We start from the raw sequence: 26,449 nt of genomic DNA, 5'->3' as shown, positions 1-26,449 counted from the left end.
ACAACTGCCCAAGACCGCATGAAATAGCAGAGAGTTGTGGATGGAGAACAATAGCCAAGTCCATTACACAGACCAGACTTACCACCATTTGTTGTATCTACTCTTCATGCTGCCTCAAAAGCAGCCAACATAATCGAAGAATTTGCAGCTGGGAAATGGTATAAAAGCTTGAAAGTGCGTACCACCAGACGCAGGAATTATGTTTATATATTGTGCTCCTGCAAGTAAGAATTTAATTGTTCTGTCGGACATATGACAATAAAACACACTTAATACTTTCCATGTTATCAGTCTTCTGAATGGTTAGAAACATAGAAAGTTGCCGCAGGATTTGGCCATTCCGCCCTTTGAGCCAGCGCCGCCATTCAATTTGATCATGGCTGATCATCCAGAATCAATAGGAAAGAACTGCAGAAGCTGGTTTAAATCGAAGATAGACACAAAATGCTGTAGTAACTCAGCGGGACAGGCAACATCTCTGGAGAGAAGAAATGGGTGACGTTTCGGGTCGAGACCCTTCTTCAGACTGATGTCAGGGGGATGGGAGGTACAGAGATAAAATTAGTCGGAGACAGTAAGACTGGTCGGAGAACTGGGAAGGGGTTGGAGAGAGGGAAAGCAAGGGCTACTTGAAGTTAGAGAAGTCCCTGTCCCTGTACCTCTCCCCTTGACTCCGTCCAAGGACCCCAACAGTCTTTTCAGTTGAGGCAGAGGTTCACTTGCACCTCCTCCAACCTCATCTACTGTATCCGCTCTTCCAGGTGTGAACTCCTGTATATTGGCAAGACCAAGTGCAGGCTCGGCGATTGTTTCCACCTAAACCTACCTGATCTCCTGGTTGTTCAACACTAACTCCCCCTCCCATTCCCAAACTGACCGTTCTGTCCTGGGCTGCCACTGTCAGAGTGAGGCCCAGCGAAAATTGGAGGAACAGCCTCGTATTTTGCTTGGGCAGCCTGCACCCCAGCGGTATGAACATTAATAATAATAATAATAATAATAATAACATTTTATTTGCGGGCGTCTTTCAAAGTCTCAAGGACACCTTACAGAAATTAACGAGAGAAAAAACATATAGTCGGAGTTAAATAAAATAAATAATAAAGACATCACCAATACACAAATTAAAGACAGAATTCGCTCCAAAGACAAAAAATCAGAAACACAATGTGAAGAGAGAGCAGCGGCAGCTAAAGCGCGCCAGCGTCCACTCTCCCTTCCGACAGCCATCTTGGACACAAACTAACATATTCACATTACACACAAAAAATCATCCCCCCACACTGTGGGGGAAGGCACAATGTCCAGTCCCCATCCCCAGTTCTCCCAAAGTCAGGCCTATTGAGGCCTCCGCTATTGCCTCTACGGAGGCCCGATGTTCCTGGCCGTTCTGGCCGGGTGGTGTTGCCCTGGCGTCGGGAGAGTCCTTTCAGCGGCTGGGTCACCTGGAATGGCCGCTTCCTAACTGGGGACCGCGACTTCCGAAGCCAACAAGGCCGCGCCGGTTTGGAGCTCCCAGGCTCCCGATGTTAAAGTCGGCGCCGCCCGCTCCGCTCCGCAGACCCGCAGCCCGGAGGTGTTGATCTCGGCGGTCACAGCTCACCGCGTCGATCCAGCGCGGCGACCCAGGCAAGGCATCGCCCGCTCCGTGATAGCGCTCCAGCGCTGTGCCGCCACCGAAGCCGAGGTGCTGGGCGGTCCTCGCCAGGAAACGGCGCTCCACGCCCGCTGGTAGGCCACGAGGACTGGTCGACGGGGCAGCCCGGAGAAAAAGCTGCCTCACCGACCAGGTAGGGACCTAGAAATATAGTTACCCCCTTCCCCCCACATTAAAAAGTCTATTTCTCCCACAAACGGCACAGGACTCACTAAAACTGCAATAAAAAGTGAATTAAACGGACAGCTGCTGGTTAGCAGCCGTTCCCCAAGATGGCTCCTCCCACTGTGGCTCCTCCCACCTTGACTTATCTAACTTCAAGTAGCCCTTGCTTTCCCTCCCTCTCCATCCCCACCCCTTTCCTGTTCTCTGACCAGTCTTACTGTCTCTGACTACATTTTATCTCTGTACCACCCACTTCCCAGACATCAGTCTGATGAAGGGTCTCGACCAGAAAGTCACCTATTCCTTCTCTGCAGAGATGCTGCCTGTCCCGCTGAGTTACTCCAGCATTTTGTGTCTATCCAGAATCGGTACCTGTTCCTGCTTTCTCCCTATATCCCTTGATTATGTTAGCCCTAAGAGCTATATCTAACTCTCTCTTGAATACATCCAGTGATTCTGTCCGGAGAATACCACAGATTTACAACTCTCTGGCTGAAATTTTTTTTCCTCATGTCAGTTCAAAATGGCCTACCCCTTATTCTTAAACTGTGACCCCTGGTTCTGGACTCCTCCAACATGGGGAACATTTTTCCTGCATCTAGCCTGTCCAATCCATTAAGAATTGTACATATATCTATAAGACGCCCTCTCATCCTTCTAAATTCCAATGAATATAAGCCCAGTCCATCCATTTGTTCATCATATATCAATCCCGCCATCCCGGGAATTAACCTGGTGATCCTACGCTGCACTCCCTCAATAGCAAGAATGTCCTTCCTCAAATTGGGAGACCAAAATTGCACACAATACTCCCAACTGCGGTCTCACTAGGACCCTGTACAACTGCAGTGAGACCTCCTTGCTCCTATATTAAAATCCTCTCGCTATGAAGGCCAACATGCCATTAGCTTTCTTCACTGCCTGCTGTACCTGCATGCTTACTTTCAGTGATTGATGTACAAGGACACCTTGGTCTTGTTGCATCTCCCCTTTTCCTAATCTGACACCATTCAGATAATAATCGGCCTCCTTGTTCTTGACACCAAAGTGAATAACCTCAAATTTATCCACATTATACTGCATCTGCACCCAACCTTTCCAAGTTACCCTGCAGCTTCATAGCATCCACCTTGCAGCTCACACTGCCACCCAGCTTTGTGTCATCCGCAAACTTGGAGATGTTATTCTATGTCAGGTTCTTCCATAAGTTAGAGTACTGTCTGATCCCCAATGTGGACATTGGAATTTGTATATCAAATTGATGTGCTGCAATTGTGAGAACTGAATTTTGCATTTTGTATTGTATTTACGTATAGTATATCTGATCTGTTTGGATAGTGTGCAAAACAAAGCTTTGGCCAAAACCATTCGCCCACCGAGTCCAAACTGCCCATCGATCACCTTCACACTAGTTCCCTGTTATCCCATTTTCCTATCGGCTCCCTAAAACTCAGGGCAATGTACTGAGGCCAATTAATTTACAAACCTGCACACCTTTAGGATGTGAGAGGAAACCGGAGTACTCGGAGGAAACCCACGCGGTCACAAGGAGAACTTGCAAACTCCATACAGACAGCACGGAGTAAGGATCGCACCCAGCTCTTTGGCAACAGCAGCCACTGTGCCGCACAAATGTTGTGTAGGGTTATTGGGAAGAAGCTATTCTAGAAATTGGTGGACACGGTTTTCAGGCTCCTATACCACCTTCCCGATGGTCGGAGTGAAATGATCATTTGTCTTTGACGATACTGGCTGCCTTTTAGAGGCAGTACTTTCTATCTATCCATTCGATAGTATGGTCAGTATCCCATGATGGACTAGGTAGCGTACTCGAAATGTTCCATTTCGACCCGAAACTATGACGCCCACTGGTGCATTTAAGCCACTTATCTCAACAACAAAAAAATCTCCTGCCTTGTAGTTTAAAGAAAGTAGAACATATTTGAAATACATATTCGGCTTATCAGAAAGGCAGATTAATGCATTTGTGGATATTTATTGGGAATTAGTTATTAAAGCTTTTTAGGATGGAACTGACTCCACCACCTCCAGGTTAAATCGATTCAAGGAAACCCAACGTTTCGGGTTGGGTTCGAGTCATCACCCATTCCTTCTCTCCGGAGATGCTGTTTGACCCGTTGAGTTACTCCAGTATTTTGTGTCTACCTTCAATTTAAACCAGCATCCACAGTTCTTTCCTACACATGGCTCTGAAGCTATTCTGTTACAGTGAATGTTGTACTTATGACATCTACTGGAACATAATTATGGTTATGCTGTGAATTACTTTCAAATTGTCAGAAGGTTGGTCATAAGACATTAATTGCCATGAACCGTTGTGGCGACAGCCTTAAATTGTGATTGCTTTACTTTCTCCCTTTTAGTGAACATTTTTTTCTTTATTTATAACCAATTTACAATGATTGAACTTTCCTGCTTTAAGATTGTCAATCCACCGAAAGATCTAAAGAAACCACGGGGCAGAAAATGCTTCTTCATAAAATTCTTTGGAACTGAAGACCAGTAAGTAACTACTTTTAAATAAATGCTTAAATAGCCATAGTTAAATTATTTAAAAGACTATCACTGGCTTTACTGTGGTCATTTTTAAGGATAAGCTCATGATCACTAAGAAATTGTGTTAAAGTGAACTTTTCAGAAAAATATCTAACGATAAAATTTCAAAAAAACACCTCGAGGCATACCGTGGCCCTATCCCCGAACTCTACCTCCGCTACATTGACGATTGCAGTGTTGCTACCTCCTGCACCCATGCAGAACTCACTGACTTCATCCATTTCACCACTAACTTCCATCACCAGCTCAAATTCACCTGGACCATTTCCGACCCTACCGTTTCTAGACCTCACTATCTCCATTGCAGGTAACAGACTACTGACTGACATCCACTACAAAATCACTGTATCCCGTGGCTATCTGGACTACACTTCTTCCCACCCTGTTTTCTGTAAGGACTCTATTCCCCCCCCCTACTCCCAATTCCTCCGTCTTCACCGCATCTGCACCCAGGATGATGTGTTCCAAACCAGGGCATCGGAGTAGTCCTCATTCTTTAGGGAACGAGGGTTCCCCTCTTCGACCATAGCTGAGGCTCTCAACAGGGTCTCCTCTTTTTCCCTACCTCTGCTCTCACTCCCCATCCTCCCACTCGTAACAAGGTCAGAGTCCCCCTTGTCCTCACCTTCCACCCCACCAGCCGTCACATACAACAGATAATCCTCCGACATTTTCGCCACCTCCAATGGGATCCCATCACTGGCCACATCTTCCCATCTCTTCCCCTTTCGGCTTTCCGCAGAGACCACTCCCTCCGTAACCCCTTGGTCAATTCGCCCCTTCCCACCCAAACTACCTCCTACCCTGGCACTTTCCCTTGCAACTGCAGGAAATGCTACACTTGTTGCTTTACCTCCCCCCTTGACTCCATCCAAGGACTCGAGCAGTCTTTCCAGGTGAGGCAGAGGTTCACCTGCACCTCCTCGTTGAAAACATTAGCGACGCAGTGGTGCTGGTTTCCGACAGGAATGGTGACGGAAGCACCACACGTCTCTGTCCTCCAGTTCCTGTGGACCTCCGCTGCTGGAAGTATAGGATTTTGTTGTGTGTGTTTTATCATAATTCCTTGCAATGCTATATACGACAGTGATCGCTACTTCTACTGAAGTGTGGGGGAGACGATTTAGTCGCCGACTATTTGACTATGGAGCAGGTAGTTAACATGGTACCTGTGGCGGGGGGATCTCCCCCCAACCTGACCTGATCAACACCATAGAAAGCATTTTATCAAGATGCTATACAGCTTGGTTTGGGAACAGCTCCATCGAAAACCACAAGAAATTGCAGCAAATTGTGGATGCAACACAGACCAACCTCCCTTCTACAGGTGCACAACCTTTTATCCGAAATTCCAGAAACCGGAAAGCTCCGAAAATCGGAAATTTTCGGTCCTGGAAAAAAGGGAGGGTATATTGCCCGGGAGAGTAGGAATCCCTAGACCTAGTACAGTGAGCATCCACCGAGGGTCGCCCGGAGAGGTTCCGCGGTCACCTCTCCGGGTGACCCTCGGTAGACGCTCACTGAACTAGGTCTAGGGATTCACAAAAATGCTGGAGAAACTCCGGGGGTGCAGCAGCATCTATGGAGCGAAGGAAATAGGTAACGCTTCGGGCCGAAACCCTTCCTCAGACTGCCCTATCAGTCCCCCCTATCAGTCTGAGGAAGGGTTTCGGCAAAGGGAGGGGAGAGAAGGGAAAAGAGAGAGGAAGGATCTGCCGGGCATGCTGTGTGTGTGTTTGTTTGGTGGAGTCTGAGGGGAGAAGGGAGAGGAGAAGGGAAGGGAGGGAGAGGTCCAGCGGCGGGAACGGATGCCTGGGTCCGGGCGTGAGCTGAGTCCGAGGTTTGTAAACGTTGCTGCAACCCCCGGCCCGGCCCTCCGTGTATTGTTCACCGCGTCTTCCTGGAGAGAGGGGGGAGGGCGGGAGCTGGGGCTGTGTGCGTGAAGCACGGCGACTAGAGGGACGGGAGAGCTGCCCCGGGAGCGTGAGGGCACCTCCCCCTTCTCCATTCCCCCTCACACCCCCCTCCCCATCTACCCCTTTCTTCCCCCTCTACCTCTCTACTCTCTCGGCCCGCAGCGATCTGCCGGGCATGCTGTGTGTGTGTGTGTGTGTTTGTTTGGCGGAGTCTGAGGGGAGAAACACCGGCACTAAGAGCGAGCGAACGCGCGGACAGAACGGACAAAAGCAACGATCATAGGTCGGAATAGGTGACCAAAGATCTTTGTAGGTGACATTTCGGGTCGAGACCCCTCTTCTGACTGACTCAGGGGAAAGAGGAGCAAGAGCTATGGACGGTACTAAGGACAAGTGAATGGAAGATATGCCGATATCTCCCGTTTCCCTTTCCCTTGGCTATCAGTCTGAAGAAGGGTCTCGACCCGAAATGTCTACCAATGCCGCTCTATGAACGTTGCTTTCGTCCGTCTGTCCACGCTTTCGCTCGCTCTTGGTGCCGGCGCTTCTCCCCTCATGGCAGCTATTGAAAAAGTCGACCCGAAATATCACCTATTTCCTCCTATTATCACGTATTCCTCATCAGAGATGCAGCCTGATCCGCTGATTTACTCCAGCCTTTTGTGTCTGTCTTCGGTTTAATCAGCATCTGCAGTATGTGCCGTTTAAAAAGTACAAGGCATGTGCCGTTTAAAAAGGAAGTGATAAAAAACATTTAAAACATTTAACAACACCTAAACTGTTCCCCCGCAACGCTGCGAGAGGCATAACTGAAGTCGGGTCGGGGTTACTGAAATGACGGAGGTTACGCTCCGGTGCGGACTACGCGTCAGTTCATTGTATTTCGCAGGAGTGGACCATCTTGCGCGCTATAAGATCTTTGCTCCAATTGATTTGATTACTCTAGCGCGGGGCCCCCTTAGGCGCGGGGCCCAATTGGGAGAAATAGGTCCTATCGGCTAAAGGCCGGCCCTGACCGGGTAACTGCCGGGATCGAGGCGCAAACCCGCGACCTTGCGGCCACGAGCCGAGCACTCTACCTCTGAGCCACATGTTAAAATCTACGCTAAAAACCTTCCGTTCGGAAAACTGAAAAATCCCGAAATCCGAGAAGTGTCTGGTCCCAAGGCTTTCGGATAAAAGGTTGTGCACCTGTATTAACTTAATTTTTACCTCACGATGCCTCTGCAAGGCCAGCAGCACTATCAAAGACATGTTGCACCCTGGCCACTCCCTATTCTACCCACTCCCATCAGGCAAAAGGTATTGAAGTGTGAAAACGCACATCTCCAGATTCAGGGACAATTTTTTCCCAGCAGTTGTCAGGCAACTGAATCATCCTACCGCAACTAGAGAGCAATGCTGAACTATCTACCTCATTGCTGGCCCTCAGACTATCCTTGCTCGGACATTTCTGGCTTTACCTTGCACTAAACCGTATCATTTATCTATACGCTGTAAATGGCTCGATTGTAAGCATGTATTGTCTTTCTGCTGACTGGATAGCACGCAATGAAAGATTTTCACTGTACCTCGGTACACGTGACAATAAACTAAACTGAATTGTTGTTTATCAACAGCAGCTCAGTGTTCAACACTATCATCCCCTCTAAACTTATAAAATTTGGGGAACTGAGTCTCCTCCGCTCATTCCAGTACAATTAAATCCTCCACTTTCTCATCGGTAGACGACAATCAGTACGAATTGGCAACAACACTTCAGTCTCAATGACCATCAACATCGGAGCACCTCCAGGTTGTGTGCTCAGTCCTGTACTCTACTCTCCTTATACCCATGACACTGTAGCCAGGAAAGGCTTCAGTGCCATCTTTAAATTTGCAGATGATACCACTGTTGTTGGACAAATAACAGGGAACGATGAGTCAGAGTACAGAAGGGAGATGGATAATGAAAGGAGCCAGAACAGCAATCTTCTACCGATGTACAGCATAGACCATAAAACTGACTCATTACATCAAAGCCTTGTGTGATAAATTGAACTCTCAGGAAAGAATTGTGTTTTATTGTGTTATTGCATTAATGGGCCTGTAAAGCTGCATCAAGTAAGAATTTTATTGTTCTATTACCAGTACATATGACAATTAAATACTCTTGACTCTCGACAGTGCATGGATCAAAGTTGACCAGCTTAAATCTTACCATCTTCACAAGGAGGAAATGATAAAATTCACCAAAGGGAAACGCTTTCAACAAGCAGTGGATGCGGTTGAGGAATTCATTAAATCCAAGGTAACATTGTGTATATGGTAGAGAGAAGTGCTGGAGAAACTCAGCGGGTGCGGCAGCATCTATGGAGCGAAGGAAATAGGCAACATTTCGGGCTGAAACCCTTCAGTCTGAAGAAGGGTTTCGGCCCGAAACGTTGCCTATTTCCATCGCTCCATAGATGCTACCGCACCCGCTGAGTTTCTCCAGCACTTTTGTCTACCTTCGATTTTCCAGCATCTGCAGTTCCTTCTTATTCATCGTATATATGGTTGAGAGGGTAGGCCAGAGAACTGGCCATTGCATGCAATTATATGCAACAACAACATTACCGCTAACTCCTTTTGATCCATATGTGAATGCTTTTTATTGCTTAATTGGGAAATGCCACTTTTGCTGTAGTTGTGATCAAATGCAAGACCAAGCTAGCTTTAGAGCTTAGATTTTAAATTTATCTGCAGAGTACTGATCCTCTTGTTCACTCACTTCATACATATTAATACAAAAGGTAAATGGTCAATTTGCCCTGAAGTCTGCTTCACAATTCTTTAAGATTATGGCTGGACCTTGCCTCAAGTCAACTATCCTGTCTAATCTTGGTGTCCTTCAATTTCTATATCTATCTCTACTGTGCGTATACTCAATGACTGAGAACCCCAGCTTTCGAGAGTAGATAATTCGAAGGATTTTACTGCCCTGGGAATAAGGAAATAACACCATTTTAGATGATCATCTAAAATTGTCCTCTGGTTTAAGGTTCTTCAGCTGGAGGAAATTGACTGTCCTGTTAACTTTCAATTCCTTTCAAAGTCATGAATGCCTAAATAAAGCGATAACCCTTTCTTTAAAATACTAGTGAGCATGAGCATAGTATGGGCAGCACGGTGGCGTAGTGGTAGAGCTACTGCCTTAGAGCGCCAAGACCCAGCTTCGATCCTGACTACAGGTGCTTGTCGGTACGGAGTTTGTACCTTCTCCCCGTGACCTGCGTGGGTTTTCTCTGAGATCATTGGTTTCCTCCCACCATGCAAAGACGTACTGGTATGTAGGTTAATTGGCTTGGTATAAATGTAAATTGTCCATAGTGTGTGTGGGATAGTGTTAGTGTGCGGTGATCGCTGGTCGGTGCGGACTCGGTGGGCCGAAGGGCCTGTTTCCACGCTGTATCTCCAAACTAAACAGAGCAAACATACTCAACCTCTCGTCATGGGACGTTTCTCCTCATTCCAGGAAACTGAATCTATAGTGATGATTCTCAAGATTTTTGTACAGCAGCGGGTAGAATTGCAAAGAATGGGGGATTCCAGTGGGAGGTAGACATAGCAAATTTGCCTGTGCATGTCCTGATTATGTTTATTTCAGTGCTTTCTTTCCACAAAGGTAGAGAAATTCCAAGGTACAACATCCTGCGGTTGGTGAAATTTCTTTTCACCTCTGCTCTAAATGGATGATCTGTTATTTTGTGGCTGACTCCTAGCTCTGGGCACCAAGCCATTGGAATTATCTGCCATTGGAAAATAGGAATTTTCTTTTCTTCAATGAGATCACCTTATTCCCTTTGCTCCCTATTCTGTCTCATCTATCCTCATTAGGCAAATCCTCTGTTCCAGAACTCAACGTAGTGAGCTTCACTTTGCTCCTATTGCAAGTATATCCTTCCCGAGGGAGACAAGACCCAAGGCAATATTTCAGATCAATAAAACAAAGTACTATAGAAACTCGCCAGGCAGAATTTGTGGAGGGGAATACATTACCTTTTTCAGACTGATGGAGTAAAGGGGAGCAAGTTGATAGGAGAGGTGTGTGGGGCTGATCGCAGATGGGTGAGGTAGTGACAAAGGTGAAATGGAAACAAACGGTTGCTGGATCAGGGAAGCGACTTTTTTGAACTATAGTAGATGGCCACTTTTTTTACATAGTTTTCCAGGAGTTAGATCCTTTTGCCCATCCGCTGAAACTATGTATATAATCCTGAATCCTCTTTGCATTCTAAAGAAGGGTCTCGACCGAAAAGTCACCCATTCCTTCTTTCCAAAGATGCTGCCTGTCCTGCTGAGTTACTCCAGCATTTTGTGTCTATCTTTGGTTTAAACCAGCATCTGCAGTTCCTTCCTACACATTGCATTCTTTTAGCCCATGCTTCCGTCCAGATTAGTATCATGAGAAACTACGAACATGGTACACATTCCATAATCCAAATCATTGAATAGACTGTGAGCCAATCTCTTTGCTATCCCTCTGAGCACGAACCTTTTATCCCAAAAATAACCAATTTATTCATGCCGACCTTTGTCACTTCGCACAGGTTACACAATGGGATATGTCAGTTAAACAGTGTTAATTTGTACAGATGATGAAAGAGTGTCGTCAGTACAATCGTACTTTATTGTCACATACAACCGGACTTCGAAATAATGCTTTGGTTTGCACTGTCAGAGATTAAGAAAGAGTTGACATTTTTAAAGCCATACAAATCTGTTCAATAAAGTTAATAAACTCCAGGCACCGGTGTGTGGAGTGTAGATTGGCAAAAACTGAGACATGTTGGTTGGACAAAGAAGATGCAAAAGGAGAGGAGTTAATTTGCAGTTTTAAGGCAGGTGAAGCTAAAGACCTGCTGACCCCAGTATTCTTACTGTCTGCTTTGGTACAGTATTGGAACAGTTTCCTTCCTGTGGGCTCCTAGATTGTCATCTTTTCCTAGGGGACTGGCACTCGCTGAATGGAGACATCCCACATACAAATTGACAAACATTTTTAAATTGTTGTCTTTTACTGCAGTGTTTGACCCGCAGAGAATTTCTATTTTCCTTAGTTTACCCATATCGGCTTTCTTCCTCCTTGCTCCCAGTGCAAATAATGTATATATTTTTAAATCTAATTATTTCCCATATGTTCCCATCTCTAAAGTGTGCATATTCCCTGTGCACAATATCTGATGTAATTTTGCCTAGGGATTAAATAGAATTGCATCATTGTAATTGGTTTGCTAAATTCACTTGTAACCTTTGGGTAAAAAGAAATGTTCTTTCCAAAGTACATTTTCTAATGATGTACAATTTTCTTTTAAGTATTGTGTAATTTAACAAACAGCTGATTTCCTTTGAGAGAATGTAATTTTCATAGGATTTGAATGTATTTTAAATTAGTTAACTCTTGCAGTACACTTTATTAAGTCCCCTTGGGTATCCTTTGGATCATCTTGGGATCATTAGGCACCCATGGGAACCTTGAAGATGACTACTTTAATCTCTGAAAGCATGAACTAGAGAGGCTCTGTTTGAAAAATATCTCTCAAGCTTTTTGAATTTCATACAGATATTGAAAGTTGGCAAAGGACACGGGTGACAGTGAGATTAGTGTGAGGAATGCGAATTTGCAAGGGCAGTTTGAAATCAAAGAGTGGGAGCACCCGAAGAGCATTCAGGTGGATACATTTCCACGGTCTGTTGGGATCGATCACTAAGGAAATTGCAGGAGCCTTGTTGATCTTTGCATCATCTCTAGCCACAGGCGAGGTTCTGGAGGACTGGAGAGTAGGCAAGGATGTTCCTTTGTTTAAGAAGGGAAGTAGAGATGCTCCAGGGAAATGAAGGCCCATGAGCCTTGTGTCAGTGGTAAGGAAGCTGTGGGAGGGGATTCTTTGGGATTGGATTTACCCGCTTTTGGAAGAAAATGTCTAGTTAGTGACAGTCAACGTGGTTTGTATGCGGCAGATTTTGTCTTGCAACTTGATTATGTGTTCTTGAAAATTTTGAAGATGACCGATGAGAGTTGGGGCGTGGGTGTTGTCTACGTGGATTTTAATAAGACATTTGATAACGTGCCCCATGGTGGGCTGATCAAGAGGTTTTAGATGCATGGAATTCACAGTGACTTGGCTGCATGGATTCAGAACTGGCTTACCAACAGAAGAAAGAGGGTTGTGGTGGAAGGGCATTATACAGGCTGGATTTCTGATTGTGACCAGCGGAGGGATCAGTGCGGGGAAATCTGTTGTTTGTGATCTATGTTAATAATGGACATGAATGTAAATGGATTGGTCAGTAGACTTGCACACAACACCAAGACTGCAAGAGTTGTGGGCAGTGAGGAACTCTATTATACGGCGGGTCATAGATTAACTAACCAAATGGGTGGAGAATTGGCAGATGGTGTTTAATCTAAGCAAGTGTGAAGAGTTGCACTTTGGAAAGTTAAACGTAAGGAGAAAGTATACAGTTAACAGCAAGACTTCTAACAGAAATATTGTATAGAGGGATCTTGGGGTCATAGAAACATAGAAAATAGGTGCAGGAGTAGGCCATTCGGCCCTTCGAGCCTGCACCGCCATTCAATATGATCATGGCTGATCATCCAACTCGGTATCCTTTACCTGCCTTCTTTCCATACCCCCTGATCCCTTTATCCACAAGGGCCACATCTAACTCCCTCTTAAATATAGCTAATGAACTGGCCTCAACTACCTTCTGTGGCAGAGAATTCCACAGATTCACCACTCTCTGTGTGAAAAATGTTTTTCTCATCTCGGTCCTAAACGACTTCCCCCTTATCCTTAAACTGTGACCCCTTGTTCTGGACTTCCCCAACATCGGGAACAATCTTCCTGCATCTAGCCTGTCCAACCCCTTAAGAATTTTGTACGTTTCTATAAGATCCCCCCCTCAATCTTCTAAATTCTAGCGAGTACAAGCCAAGTCTATCCAGTCTTTATATGAAAGTCCTGCCATCCCAGGAATCAGTCTGGTGAACCTTCTCTGTACTCCCTCTATGGCAAGAATGTCTTTCCTCAGATTAGGAGACCAAAACTGTATGCAATACTCCAGGTAGAACCTCCCTGCTCCTATACTCAAATCCTTTTGCTATGAATGCTAACATACCATTCGCTTACTTCACTGCCTGCTGCACCTGCATGCCTACTTTCAATGACTGGTGTACCATGACACCCAGGTCTCGTTGCATCTCCCCTTTTCCTAATCGGCCACCATTCAGATAATAGTCTACTTTCCTGTTCTTTCCACCAAAGTGGATAAACTCACATTTATCCACATTATACTGCATCTGCCATGCATTTGCCCACTCACCCAACCTATCCAAGTCACCTTGCAGCCTCCTAGCATCCTCCTCACAGCTAACACTGCCCCCCAGCTTTGTGATCGTCAAACTTGGAGATGTTGCATTCAATTCCCTCGTCCAAATCATTAATATATATTGTAAATAGCTGGGGTCCCAGCACTGAGCCTTGCGGTACCCCACTAGCCACTGCCTGTCCAAATCCATAGCTTCCTGAAAGTGTAAAACGCAAGTAAATAGAATGGTGAAGGAAGTGTATGGTATGCTTGCAATCATTGTTCAAGGCATTGAGTATAGGATTCAGTAGGTTATGATGCAAATTTGTATGACATTGGTTAGGCTGAATTTGGGGTATTGCGTGCAGTTCTGGTTGCCTAATTACAGAAAAGATGTGGAGGCTTTGGACAGAGCGTGAAGAGGTTGACCAGAATGCGGCCTGGATTAGAGTATATTACCTAAAACAAGGGTTTGGGGAGATTTGGATTGGTTTCTCTGCAATACCAGAGCATGAGGGACACCTGAGAAAAGTATATAAAATTAAGAGAGGCATAGACAGGATGGACAGTCAGAACCTTCTTGCCAGTGGGTGGAAATGTCAATGGCTAGAGGGCATAGCTGTAAGGTGAATGAGACAAAGTTTAATGAAGATGTGTGGGGCAATGTTTTTTTTTTATAGAGAGGGTGGTGGGTGCCTGGATTGTGCTGGAGACTGATACGATAGGACATTTAATAGGCTTTTAGATAGGCAAACAGATATACTGGGAATGGAGGGATTTGGATTATGTGCAGGCAGATGAAATTAGTTTATTTTAGCATGATGTTTGGCACATTATGGACAGAAGGGCCTGTTCCTCTGCTCTACTTTTCTGTCCTATTTAAATGGGCCTTGGTTACTTTTTTTCTTTTTAAATTGTGCACTTTGACCAATCTTCAAAATTCCAAATGGATGAGGCAAAGTTCATCGGGAGTGGAGTGGTTGAAATAGAATTTTACAAAATCCTTGCCACTTCCCTTCAAGTAACAATGAACAGATTTCTGCGTTAGTGGTGGGTTACCTCATTTTACACTAAATATTGTTCCAGGTATCTGCACTTACCTCGTCAGAAGAGAAAAACAAACACATTTCATCTGAAGATAAAAGACACAATTCCTCCACGGACATTTCCGAGCACAATACAAGGAAAAGGGGTCGACCGCCTAAAGAGGTAAAGGTTGGTTTTGGGGAGACGAGTCTAATGAGTCAGAAAGAGTCCTTTGCCTTCGGGTGTGGTGTGTCAGTTATAATTTAGTTTCACAGAGTGTCATACAGAATCTGTACTTGCTCTCAGATATTCCTATGAATCAGTCAGTCACGCACAACAACATCCCATGAGCGGATGTGTGGGTTTCACAAAACTTGCTCTTTATCACGTCCATTAGGTAGATGAAGAGATTAAATTCACAGAAATGCAATGCACTGGAGGTATTTATAATACAGTGTATTAATTATCTTTTTTGAAACGCAGGACTCTCTCCCTGAGCCATCCACAGTAAAGCGATGGGATGCAAATCCAATTGCAGCCTACAAATGGAAGGTGAGGTGTAAATGTTTTTTTTTTTTTAACTTGCTAACACCACTTTGGCTCTAAATGCTTTTATCGGTAGATTGACTATATCTATCAGTACCTCCCCAGAAGCTGGAAACATCTGAGTTTACGGCAGTATATCTGAGAAGTGGTGGCGTCAATGTTTTTGCTTCAGTTTCAGATTATAATTGTGCACTGAAGCTTAGAATGTCGCTTTTATTCTCTGCTTGGTCTTGGGGAGAAAATTTACATAGTTTCCTATTTTAATGCAGTCAATATTGGCACATGTACTGTGGTATTAGAAGTAGCGAACTGCTCGTAGAAATGTATAGCAGAAAAAACAACTATCTGGCTATTGTGTTTGTGCCATCCAAAAAAAGAAATGTTGAGACTAATTCCATAATGCAGCTCCGAATCCTCATTTGATTCTTAACCTTTTTTCTTAAATCTGTGTCTTCCAGTCATTGACTTCCAAAAATGAGTCCCTCCAGATCATAATATAAATCTCCTATTTGTTTCCATTATAAATAATCAATAGTCTTGATAACCCTACCGTTACTGGACTTCTCAACTCCATTTTAATCCTTCCTTGAGCATCTTTGCGCTGCCTTGCCACAGAAATTCATGTCCATTTTATTCTTGCTCCAAGACAACATGAAAGCCATGATGTCAGAGTCAAGAGAGTTTTATTGTCATTTGTCCCAGATAGAAGAATTAAATTCTTACTTGCTGTAGCACCACAGAATATGCAAACATAGTACACTGTAAACAGTGTAAGACTTTCATTGACACAACATTGGTCCTCATGTTGATAAACAGCAATAAAAGTTTCCAAAGATGATGGAAAGACTGGAGGAAACACTTGGTGCTGAGAGTTCTTTATACTTGCATTAAGGAGGCAATTAAACACACCTGAACTATTACAAACACCTGTGAAGCCATGTGTCCCAAACAATATGATGCCCTGAAATGGGGGGACCAGAGTTGTGCCAATGAAAGTCAAAGAAGCCATTATGAGACTGAGAAACAAGAATACAACTGTTAGAGACATCAGCCAAACCTTAGGCTTAGCAAAATGAACTGTTTGGAACATAATTTAGAAGAAAGAGAGCATTGGTGAGCTTACTAATCGCAGAGGGACTGGCAGGCCAAGGAAGACCTCCACAGCTAATGACAGAAGAATTTGTGCTATAATTAAGAAAAAATCCCCAAGCACCTGTCTGACAGATCAGAAACAGTCTTCGGGAATCAGGTGTGGATTTGACAATGACCACTGTCCGAAGACGACTTCATGAACAGAAATACAGAGGCTACACTGCAAGATGTAAACCACTGGTTAGCCGCAAAAATACGATGGCCGGGTTACAGTTTGCCAAGAAGTACTTAAAAGAGCAACCACAGTTCTGGAAAAAAGGTTGTGTGGACAGATGAGATGAAGATGAATTTATATCAGAGTGATGGCAAGAGCAAAGTATGGAGGAGATAAGGAACTGCCCAAGATCCAAAGCATACCACCTCATCTGTGAAACACGGTGGTGGGGGTTTTATAGCCTGGGCATGTAAGGCTGCTGAAGGTACTGGCTCACTTATCATCATTGATGATACAAGTGCTGATGGTAGTAGCATAATGAATTCTGAAGTGTATGGACATATCCTATCTGCTCAAATACAAACAAATGCCTCAAAAGCCAGTGGTTCATTCTACAGCAAGACAATGATCCCAAACATACTGCTAAAGCAACAAAGGAGTTTTTCAAAGCTAAAAAATGGTCAATTCTTGAGTGGCCAAGTCAATCACCCGGTCTGAACCCAATTGAGCATGCCTTTTATATGCTGAAGAAAAAACTGAAGGGGACTAGCACCCAAAACAAGCATAAGCTGAAGATGGCTGCAATACAGGCTGGCAGAGCATCATCAGAGAAGACACCCAACAACTGGTGACATCCATGAATCGCAGACTTCAAGCAGTCATTGCATGCAAAGGATATCCAACAAAATACTAAACATGACTACTTTCATTTACATGACATTGCTGTGTCCCAAACATTATGGTGCCCTGAAATGGGGCGGAAGGAAGGACTATGTATAAACACTGCTATCATTTCTACACGTTGAAACCAAAATGTATAAAAAATGGCCTTTATTATAATCTGTCAATGTGCACTTTACCCACATGTAAATTATTCTATTACAAATATCAAATTGTGAAGTACAGAGGCAAATAAATAAATGATGGGTCTTTGTTCCAAATATTATAGAGGGCATTGTACACTCTCACACTCTCTCTCTCTCTCTCTCTCTCTCTCTCTCTCTCTCTCTCTCTCTCACACACACACACACACACACACACACATGTGCAAACAATAGTAGTGCAATAATAATAGTAATAATAGTCTATTGTAGTTCAGAGTTTATTTGAGGTTCTGGTGACTGTAGCCTGATGACTGTAGGGAGAAGCTGTTCCTGAACCTGGACGTTACAGTTTTCAGGCCCTTGTATCACCTTCCCGATGGCAGGGGTGAAATGAATGTGTGGCCAGGGTGGTGTGGGTCTCTGAGGTTGCTGGCTGCATTTATGAGGCAGCGACTACAATAAATCTTTTTGATGGTGGGAAGATCAGAGCCGGTGATGGACTGGGCAGTGTTCATAACTTTTTGCCGTCTTTTTGCTCCTGGGCGTTCAAGTTGCTTGAATGCTGCAGCACATGATGCAACCAGTCAATATATTCTCTAGTGTATACCTGTAGAAGTTCAAGAGAATCCTCTCTGACATACCGAATCTCTGTAATCTTCTCAGGAAGTAGAGGCGTTGATGTGCTTTATTTATAATTGCATCAGTGTGCTGGGTCCAGGAAAGATCTTCGGAAATATGCACGCCCAGGAATTTGGTTTTTGACTCCTCCATCGTCCCGTTATAAACAGGATTGTGGGTCCTCGTCCTTCCTCTTCCAAAGTACACAATCAGTTCATTGTTTTTACTGATATTGAGAACCAGGTTGTTGTGCTGGCACCATTTGGTCAATTGGTCGATCTCACTTCTATACTCTGACTCATCACCATCTGTAATCCGTCCAACAACGATGGTGTCATCGGCGAACTTGAAGATGGAGTTTGCACTGTGTCCGGCTACACAGTCATGAGTATAGAGTGAGTAGAGCAGGGGGCCGAGCACGCAGCCTTGAGGTGCTCCTGTACTGATTATTAATGAGGAAAAAGTGTTACTGCCAATTCGATGAGGAAGTCGAGGATCCAATTGCAGAGGGATGCGAAGAGACCCAGTTCCGTGAGCTTGATAACCAGTTTTTTTTTGGTATCAAAAATAATTTACTTAATTACGATCACAATACAAAACACAACTGTGGTAAAACACCCACCACCATAGCACAAAATCACCTAATTATCTTGAAACTAAATTTTCAAACAACTATGTTACAATCCTTACAAATATACTATATAACTGATTTACAACTATGTCCCTCTCTTAACACCACCTGGGTGCGGACGTATATCCCCGGTAAGGGGGCAAGCATCTGGCTCGGGCAAAGCCATCTACCGCCTGGTGCCATGACGTGCGGATGGCCAGCTTGGCCAGGCCTAGGAGCAACCCAACCAGGACATTTTTGGCCCTACCCACTCCCTAGATCCTGTCACCTGTCCTCCGGTCGCTGACAGCAGAGCCGCTCCTCCCCCTATAGACCCGAGGTGGAGTGGCGGTGCTCTTTGCCCTCCAGATCTTGGCTACAAGGGAAGCTCTACTGGTCCCGCTACCCTCAACAGGAACAACGCTGCTCTGAGCCTCGCCGTCCTTCTCCATGTTGTCCAAGAAGGACCTGAGCTGAAGCTGGTCATTTCCCATCACTCCCTGCCCCTTCCTCCTTGACCCTCCCCCTCCATTTGAGGATGAGGTTCAGCGAGCTGGTGAGCCCGTGTAAGTTTAGCCACCGGAGGGAGGCCAGTCTGGGCCGATGTTGGGCTCCTTCGGTGGCCACAATGAACTCGTGGATTTCCTCCACTGGAATGAGTGCGGTGGCGCCGGGCGGAGCGAGAACATCCATTGACTCATTGTCCGAGGAGTCTCCTTCCACCCGCTCACTGCAGATGGAGTCACCATCCCCATCCCCGGACACACCCTTAGTGTTCGATACTCCTGCCTCGCCCTGTGCAGCGGTTGCCTCTTCACAACCCGCTGGTCTCTCCTCCACCTTAGTCATAACCCTGGGGTCAATGGCAGAGGAGCCCAGATGTACCCGGGAGGTCAAGACCATCGATAATGGGGGGCGTCTATCCCTCCACCAGTTGGGCCAGAGTGGACTCTGATGCACCAGACTCAGGGAGTCTCTCTGGATCCAGGTCCTGATGGTTAAAGGGCTGGTTTTCCCTCCCCCCTCCCCGTCTACTGTCCCAAACTCCAGAGGCGTGCTCTGCGCCTTGTCCTGTGTGGGTAGCTCCTGAGCCTCCTCGGGTGCATGATGCGGGACCCGCCCCAACAGGAATCTCTTCCTACTCCATTTCACCCGAGTGGTCCCCATCACTGCCCTCCCCAGAATCCCCTCCAGAACATGGGACCGGGGCCCGAACCAGAGGGCGGGAGTCTTCATCCACACAGTACTCCCCTTCTGCCCTGGAGGAATCCCTTTTGTCTCTCTTCCATTTCTCTCGCGAGAGATTCCTCCTTTTTTGAAGGGGAGGTGCTCACAGACACTGAGGTCACCTGAGCAACCTCGGCTGTGGCACCCCGCCCGATCCCCCCCCCACCCCCGGCTGGAATATGTACCTTGCGGACTCCCTGTCGGGAGGTGACGGGGTGGGTGGAACATTCTTGTTTCCGGGGGTTTTGTTCCACAGGTGTTTCACCTTCTTTGCCGCCTTGCCCCCCTTCTTTTGACCCACCCCACCACCACCCGTGGTCTGCGCAACCCCAGGGTTTCCAGACTCAACTAAGTGGGAGTGGGGGGGAGGGGGGTAATTATGTACTGAAGCAATACAAAGTTTCAAATTTCTGAAATACAATAATGTTAGTGATATATTTTAACTACAAAATATGGTTCCAGTGTTGCCTATTATAAATCAAGTAATTGATTGTGTGCAGTGACAGGTTATAAGAAATATAATGTAAAAGCCATGATTATGAAAGTGGAAACACATGATCAGGTAGTTTTGTGCACAAGTTGATAGTAATGATGCAGAAGGCACTGACATTAATTTGTCTCTCCCTAGATCTCCAACTCATTACAAAGCTTCTGTTTTCTTTAGATTAGCTTTCCTTTGCTAAATTTCTATGACTATGAGACTGGCAATAGCTAGTGCTATTCTGCCTCTGACTCGTAGATCTGCCGTTGTAGGTACAAAGTATGATTATCGTGCTCAGATTTGGTTTTTCTAATTACAGCTAGTAAAGGATGACCCTCACTTCCATCATTTTCTGCTCAGTCAGTCTGAGAAGGTAAGAGGATGCATTTAGTAGTGCAGGTTTTTCTAGCAATAAGGTGAACTCTAGAAGGCAGAATGCTTTAGTGACCTGTGTTCTGTTTGCCTTAGATTTTCATACTTTGACATTTGTTGTTTATACTTTTCCCTCTTTTTGGAAAGACCTTGTGTCTAGCTGAGATTGTAGTTGATCTAAATGGAAAACTACGAATCAGCATTCAACTGTCTTGCATTACATAGCTAACACTTGGGGTTCATTGTCAGGAAACAAGCACTGACTATTACTGGGGCCCTATGATGTTGGGTGTACTTCATTGGCACTTATTTTTCAACAATTTTAATACTTGGAGTCATAACCACATAAACATGCAAATTGGCCCACCATGCACCCTTGAATTCAGGGCCTTTCTGGATTATCCATTATGCCAGACCAACAGAGGCCACTATCTTGGGGGGGCCGAGATAGCGGCCCACAAAGTCGGCTATGGGAATGGATCTGCCAACTCTGGCTGGGTCGGAGTTCCAGTCCTGGCTGCAGGCCCACTGATCATCAGACGCGGAAGTCGGCCTTGGGAACAGATCTGCTGACTCCGACCAGGCAGTTCCAGAGCCCTGGCCGCAGTGTGCAAATTCGACCTGCCGATCAGCACGGAAGTACCAATGATGTTGAGATCGGCCACCTCACCCAACTTAGGTACCACATTTTCGGGGTGGGGGGTGTGGTCCTCACCACGAGTTGCTGGAAAAATCTGTGGTAGTCCTGTGGCAATCCATTCACCATCACTTAGTCCATAAACGTCAAAACACTTGTGATTCATAGAAACATAGGAAATAGGTGCAGGAGGCCATTCGGCCCTTCGAGCCAGCAAAAGGTTCAAAGGTTATTTATTGGTCACATACACCTAGGTGTAGTGAAATGCTTCTTGCCAATGCAGCACATAAAGAAAGAATACAGACATAACATTAATAAGAGATTTAAACATAAAGAACATCCCCCCACAATGGCTCCCACCATGAGGGAAGGCACAAAGTCCAGTCCCCAACCCCAGTTCACCCATAGTCGAGCCAATTGAGGCCTCCACAGTTGCCTCTACGGAGGCCCGATGTTCCTGGCCGTTCTCGCCGGGTGATGGTACTCCGGCGTCGGGAGAATCCTCACAGCGGCTTGGGACACCTGGAACGGCCGCTTCCGTACTGGAGGCCGCGGCTTCCAAAGCCAACAAGGCCTCGCCGGTTGGAGCTCCACTACTGGCGATCTCGTCGCGAGATCCCAGGCTCCCGGTGTACAGTTCGGCGCCGCCGCCCGCGGCTGGCCGCTCCTCAGACCCGCAGCTTCGCGATGTTGTTCCCGGCGGTCTTCAGCTCACCGGAGCTCCAGCGCGGCGACCCAGGCAAGGCATCGCCCGCTCCACGATAGCGCTCCAGCACTGTGCCGCTGCCGAAGCCGTGGTTCTGGGCGGTCCCCGTCAGGAAACACTGCTCCAGGCCCGCTGGTAGGCCGCGAGGACGGGTCGAAACTGCAGCCCGGAGAAAAGCTGCCTCTCCGACCAGGTAGGGACACTGAAAGGTAGTTTCCCCCTCCCCCCCACCCCCCACATAAAAAAGTCTAGAACTCCAGAAACAAAAACACTAACTAACTAAAAATAAAAAAAAAGATGAAAAGACAGACAGCTGCTGGCTGGGCAGCCGCGCACAGGTCAGCGCCCCCTGTTCAGCACCACCATTCATTGTGATCATGGCTGATCGTCCCCAATCCATAACCCGTGCCTGCCTTTTCCCCATATCCCTTGATTCAAGTGACTGCTAGATATGTAAATGTGAGAGTACCTTTGTCCACCATCCACTCAGTTCCAGATTCCTCCCATCCACTGTACTACTGGACTCTTACACTTTTATAATTAAAACATTTAAAATACATTTGGACACCTGCATGGATAGGAAATGATTTGAAGGAGATGGGCTGGGCGCAGGCAAGTGAGACTAGCTCAGTTAGCCAACTTGGTTGACATGGATGAGTAGGCCGAAGAGCCCACTTCTGTGCTGTATACTTTTATGGCTGTGACCAGTAATGTTCTCTAGTTTTTGACACCTCAGTTGCAGGGAAAAGGGTTTCGTACTGTCTGCTCTACACTTTTAATAAAGGATGGTATTCTAACATTGTTTAAAGTTATTGAAAGTATACTCATGAAGACTGCTGTTGACAGCTTTAAAAAGGACTAGACTAAGAGCAGACCCGTTGGGTCTGCTCCCCCAACGCAATATTCCACCAATCACCCATAGCACCCAACTGCGCGGCTCATTTCCCCATATCCCCCAGCACTCTTTCCCTCTCCACTTCACCCTCCCTCTTCTTTCCCCTCTCCTCCTTTCCTCCCGCACCTCTCCCTCCCTCTCCTTTTCCCTACCCTCAGTCACTCCCTCCCTCCCTCCATAACTCCTCACCTCCCAAAACCCCTCCTTGCCTCCCCCATTGCCCTCTATTCCCCACTCCATACCTCCCCCACTCCTCCCTTTCTCCCCCACTTTCCCCACTCACCCTCCCTATCCCCTCCTCTCCCTCAATCCCCCTCACTCTCCCTCCCCAGGATCTAGAGGGTGCCGCTTATTTCCCTCCTTGCGTGCCCGGAGGAGCAGTAGCCGTCGGCCTCAGAGCAGCCAGAGCCGGCTGCCACTGCCAGCCTCAGCGCCCAGGCCCCGGATCATCACTGCCGCCGCCGCCTCTCGCTTGCCGCTGCTGCGACCTCAATTCTGGAAAGGCCCCACTGCGCAGGTGTGGCCGATGACCCGTCGGGTGCCCTTTGCTACGCCGGTAAAAGACGCGCACAGGAAATTGCCCCCAACTGCGCATGCGCGGGTGTGGCACTGTTTTAACTTAATTTTTTTTAAACCTTAATAACTTTTAAAATATACCATTGATCTGAACAAAATGGTGCATTTACAGCACAGGACAATGGTGAGTAAGGTGGTCAAGAATCATAGCGCTATCGTGTACTGTTTTTGCGTAAATAGAGGTACAACAAACAAACAAGATGAGAGTTTTAGTGACCGACAGACCTACCTACCTACCTGGCCTAGCCTAGCCTAGCCTAGCCTAGAATTAATTCTCCCTGGATTTGGTGGCAAAATTCCAGCTAGTGTCAAGAACCGCTGCACATAGCTCGGAGCAGCTGGCAAATGCATTCTGCTGGACTCCCAAATGCTTATTCATGTGTACATTAGTCGGATGTCCATAAACTGTGGACTGCCTGTAATCTGTTCTTTGTGTGGGGGGGGGGGGGGGGGGGGGGGGGGGGGGGTTGACGCATTCCTGTTCATACTACATTATTTTTAGTATGGAGCATGCAACTTTCCAGTTTATGTTCAAAAGCAATTGGTTAACATTTGTGGTGTATTCTTCGTGGTATTTTAAAGCTAGTAATAACCCATTAAATCAAATATCTTAACCCTGGGGAATGTATTGAAATCATTTGTAGCATAATATAGTTTCAACCTAAATATTTTACTACCAGGTGTTTGTAAATTAGCAGTCATGGGAAAATTGCCTGAGAATTTTGTGTTGTTGCCTTCAAACTGGTGCTGCTCCACACCTCAATCTCAAAACCATTCTCAATATGCAATAATTAAACTTGCTAGTTTGCTTGCCTCTGTACTTGCTCAATGTTTTTCAGGAAATATTTCCAATTGGGCAAACTGATTTAAAGCTACTTCCTTAATTTGAAGTTTCCAGTTTCATGACGCTTCGTAGAAATAAACAGTAATATCATGTGATTCGCCTGTTGGCCCTCAGTCCTGTGAAACACACACTTTAATTTTGTAAATCTAATCTATGCAAAGTGGTGGTAGAAAAGGTTTCTTTTGATTTCATGTGGCCGACCTCAACTGAATATTGTATGAAGGAACTGCAGATGCTGGTTTACACTGAAGATGGACTATAAATGCTAGAGTAGCTCAGCGAGTCAGGCAGCATCTCTGAAGGAAAGGAGTAGGTGACATTTCGGGTTGAGACGTCACCTATTTTGTGTCTATCTCAACTGTATATTGATGTTCAGATATATGTCCACAAGATAAAAGCTATTTTCTGCCAAGATGTTCACCTTGAATAATACATGTTTACTAAATAATTGGGTTATCAATTTAACATGCTGTTGGATCTGAAGTACATTACTAAATGTTAATTTTTATGCAGACTTGTTTGCCATGGTTTTTTGTAAATTAATCGGCTACATTTTATTTATTAACAGCCAGGTTCATGCTCTGCGATAATTCAAAAGCTGAAGACCACGGCTGAAGAGGTACTGCGCTGCTTATTTTTTTATTTCTGGTTAATCGATTTAAGAAATATAAGACTAATATTAAGAATTGCTCTTACATAGAAACATAGAAAATAGGTGCAGGAGGAGCCCATTTGGTCCTTCGAGTCAGCATCACCATTCATTATGATCATGGCTGATCATCCACTATCAGTAACCCGTGCCTGCCTTCTCCCCATATCCCTTGATTCCGCTTGCCCCTTGACCTCTATCTAACTAAATTTTAAATTCGTCCAGTGAATTGGCCTCTACTGCCCTCTGTAGCAGACAATTCCACAAATTCACAACTCTCTGGGTGAAAAAGTGTTTTCTCACAGTCTTAAATGGCCTCCCCTTTAATTTTAGACTGTGACCCTAGTTCTGGACTCCCCCAACATTGGGAATATTTTTCCTGCATTCCGCTTGTCCAGTCCTTTTATAATTGTATATGTTTCTATAAGATCCCCCTCATCCTTCCAAATTCCAGTGAATACAAGCCCAGTCTTTCCAATTTTCCCTCGTATGACAGTCCAGCCATCCCGGGGATTAACCACTTGAACCTAAGCTGCACTGCCTCAATACCAAGGATGTCCTTCCACAAATTACGAGACCAAAACCGCACACAATACTCCAGATGTGGTCTCACCAGGGCCCTGTACAACTGTAGAAGGACCTCTTTACTCCTATACTCAAATCCTCTCATTATGAAGGCCAACATGCCGTTAGCTTTCTTCACTGTCTGCTGTACCTGCATGCTTACTTTCAGTGACTGGTGTACAAGGACACCCAGGACTTGTTGCACTTCCCTTTTTCCTAATCTGACACCATTGAGATAATAATCTGCCTCTTTGTTCTTGCCGCCAAAGTGGATAACCTCACATTTATCTACATTATACTGCATCTGCCCTCTAACTAAGCCTCAAGCTCATCCACTTTACTTATACTTTGCGCATTCATATATAATACTTTTAATTCATTACTCACCTCGCCTTTCACATCGATTCCTATTTCATTTGGCCATACTTTCCTATCCTTTCGTGAGCTTTGTGATTTGTTAATTCTTGTGTCTTTCTTAACATTTCCTATATTCTCTTGCCCTTTAACTCCATCCTTATATTTCCAATTTGTCTCCTAAGTGAAATCCTAGTGTTGCAGCAAAGAAACATCCGTTTGCCATTATTTCTTACCTAAGTGAACTACCTGGTCAAACCTCTCTATCCCACTGGTTTTAACTATCCCCATTTGCAAGTTTTTGTTTCTTGAGGAAAAACAAATGAACCTTGGTGTAAATTTTTTTTAAAAAGAAAAAAATCCTCCTGAACTTTTGTGAATAACTTGAATTTTTAATGAAAATATCCAGAACTTCTAAGATCTTTGAATAATTATAACCCTGACAAATCTATGCCGCAATTTTCTTTTTGTGCCTGCAGAGTTCTCTGCACACTTCTGCGCAGCACTCGGCTATACCAGTTTTAAATAACTGGGAGAAGATTTTGTGTGTTTAGCCTCTCTGCT

General features: G+C 45.5%; 1 protein-coding gene across 2 annotated transcripts in view; it reads left to right on the top strand.

The window, feature by feature from the left end:
* The window catches only part of glyr1 (glyoxylate reductase 1 homolog), a 50,151-nt gene that overhangs the window by 823 nt on the left and 22,879 nt on the right, over positions 1-26,449 (top strand). The window contains exons 3-8 of one of the 2 annotated variants that reach the window (XM_033040395.1): positions 4,266-4,345; positions 8,482-8,605; positions 14,737-14,859; positions 15,160-15,228; positions 20,608-20,661; positions 24,887-24,937. In XM_033040395.1, the coding sequence (XP_032896286.1) occupies positions 4,266-4,345; positions 8,482-8,605; positions 14,737-14,859; positions 15,160-15,228; positions 20,608-20,661; positions 24,887-24,937 (501 nt within the window). The remainder of the gene's footprint in view (positions 1-4,265; positions 4,346-8,481; positions 8,606-14,736; positions 14,860-15,159; positions 15,229-20,607; positions 20,662-24,886; positions 24,938-26,449) is intronic. The other variant, XM_033040396.1, reaches the window with a different exon arrangement.

This window comes from Amblyraja radiata, chromosome 22 (assembly GCF_010909765.2).
Source record: "Amblyraja radiata isolate CabotCenter1 chromosome 22, sAmbRad1.1.pri, whole genome shotgun sequence".
NCBI classification, from domain to species: domain Eukaryota; kingdom Metazoa; phylum Chordata; class Chondrichthyes; order Rajiformes; family Rajidae; genus Amblyraja; species Amblyraja radiata.
The sequence above is the reverse complement of the archived record's forward strand: the minus strand, read 5'-3'. Positions and strand labels throughout refer to the sequence as shown.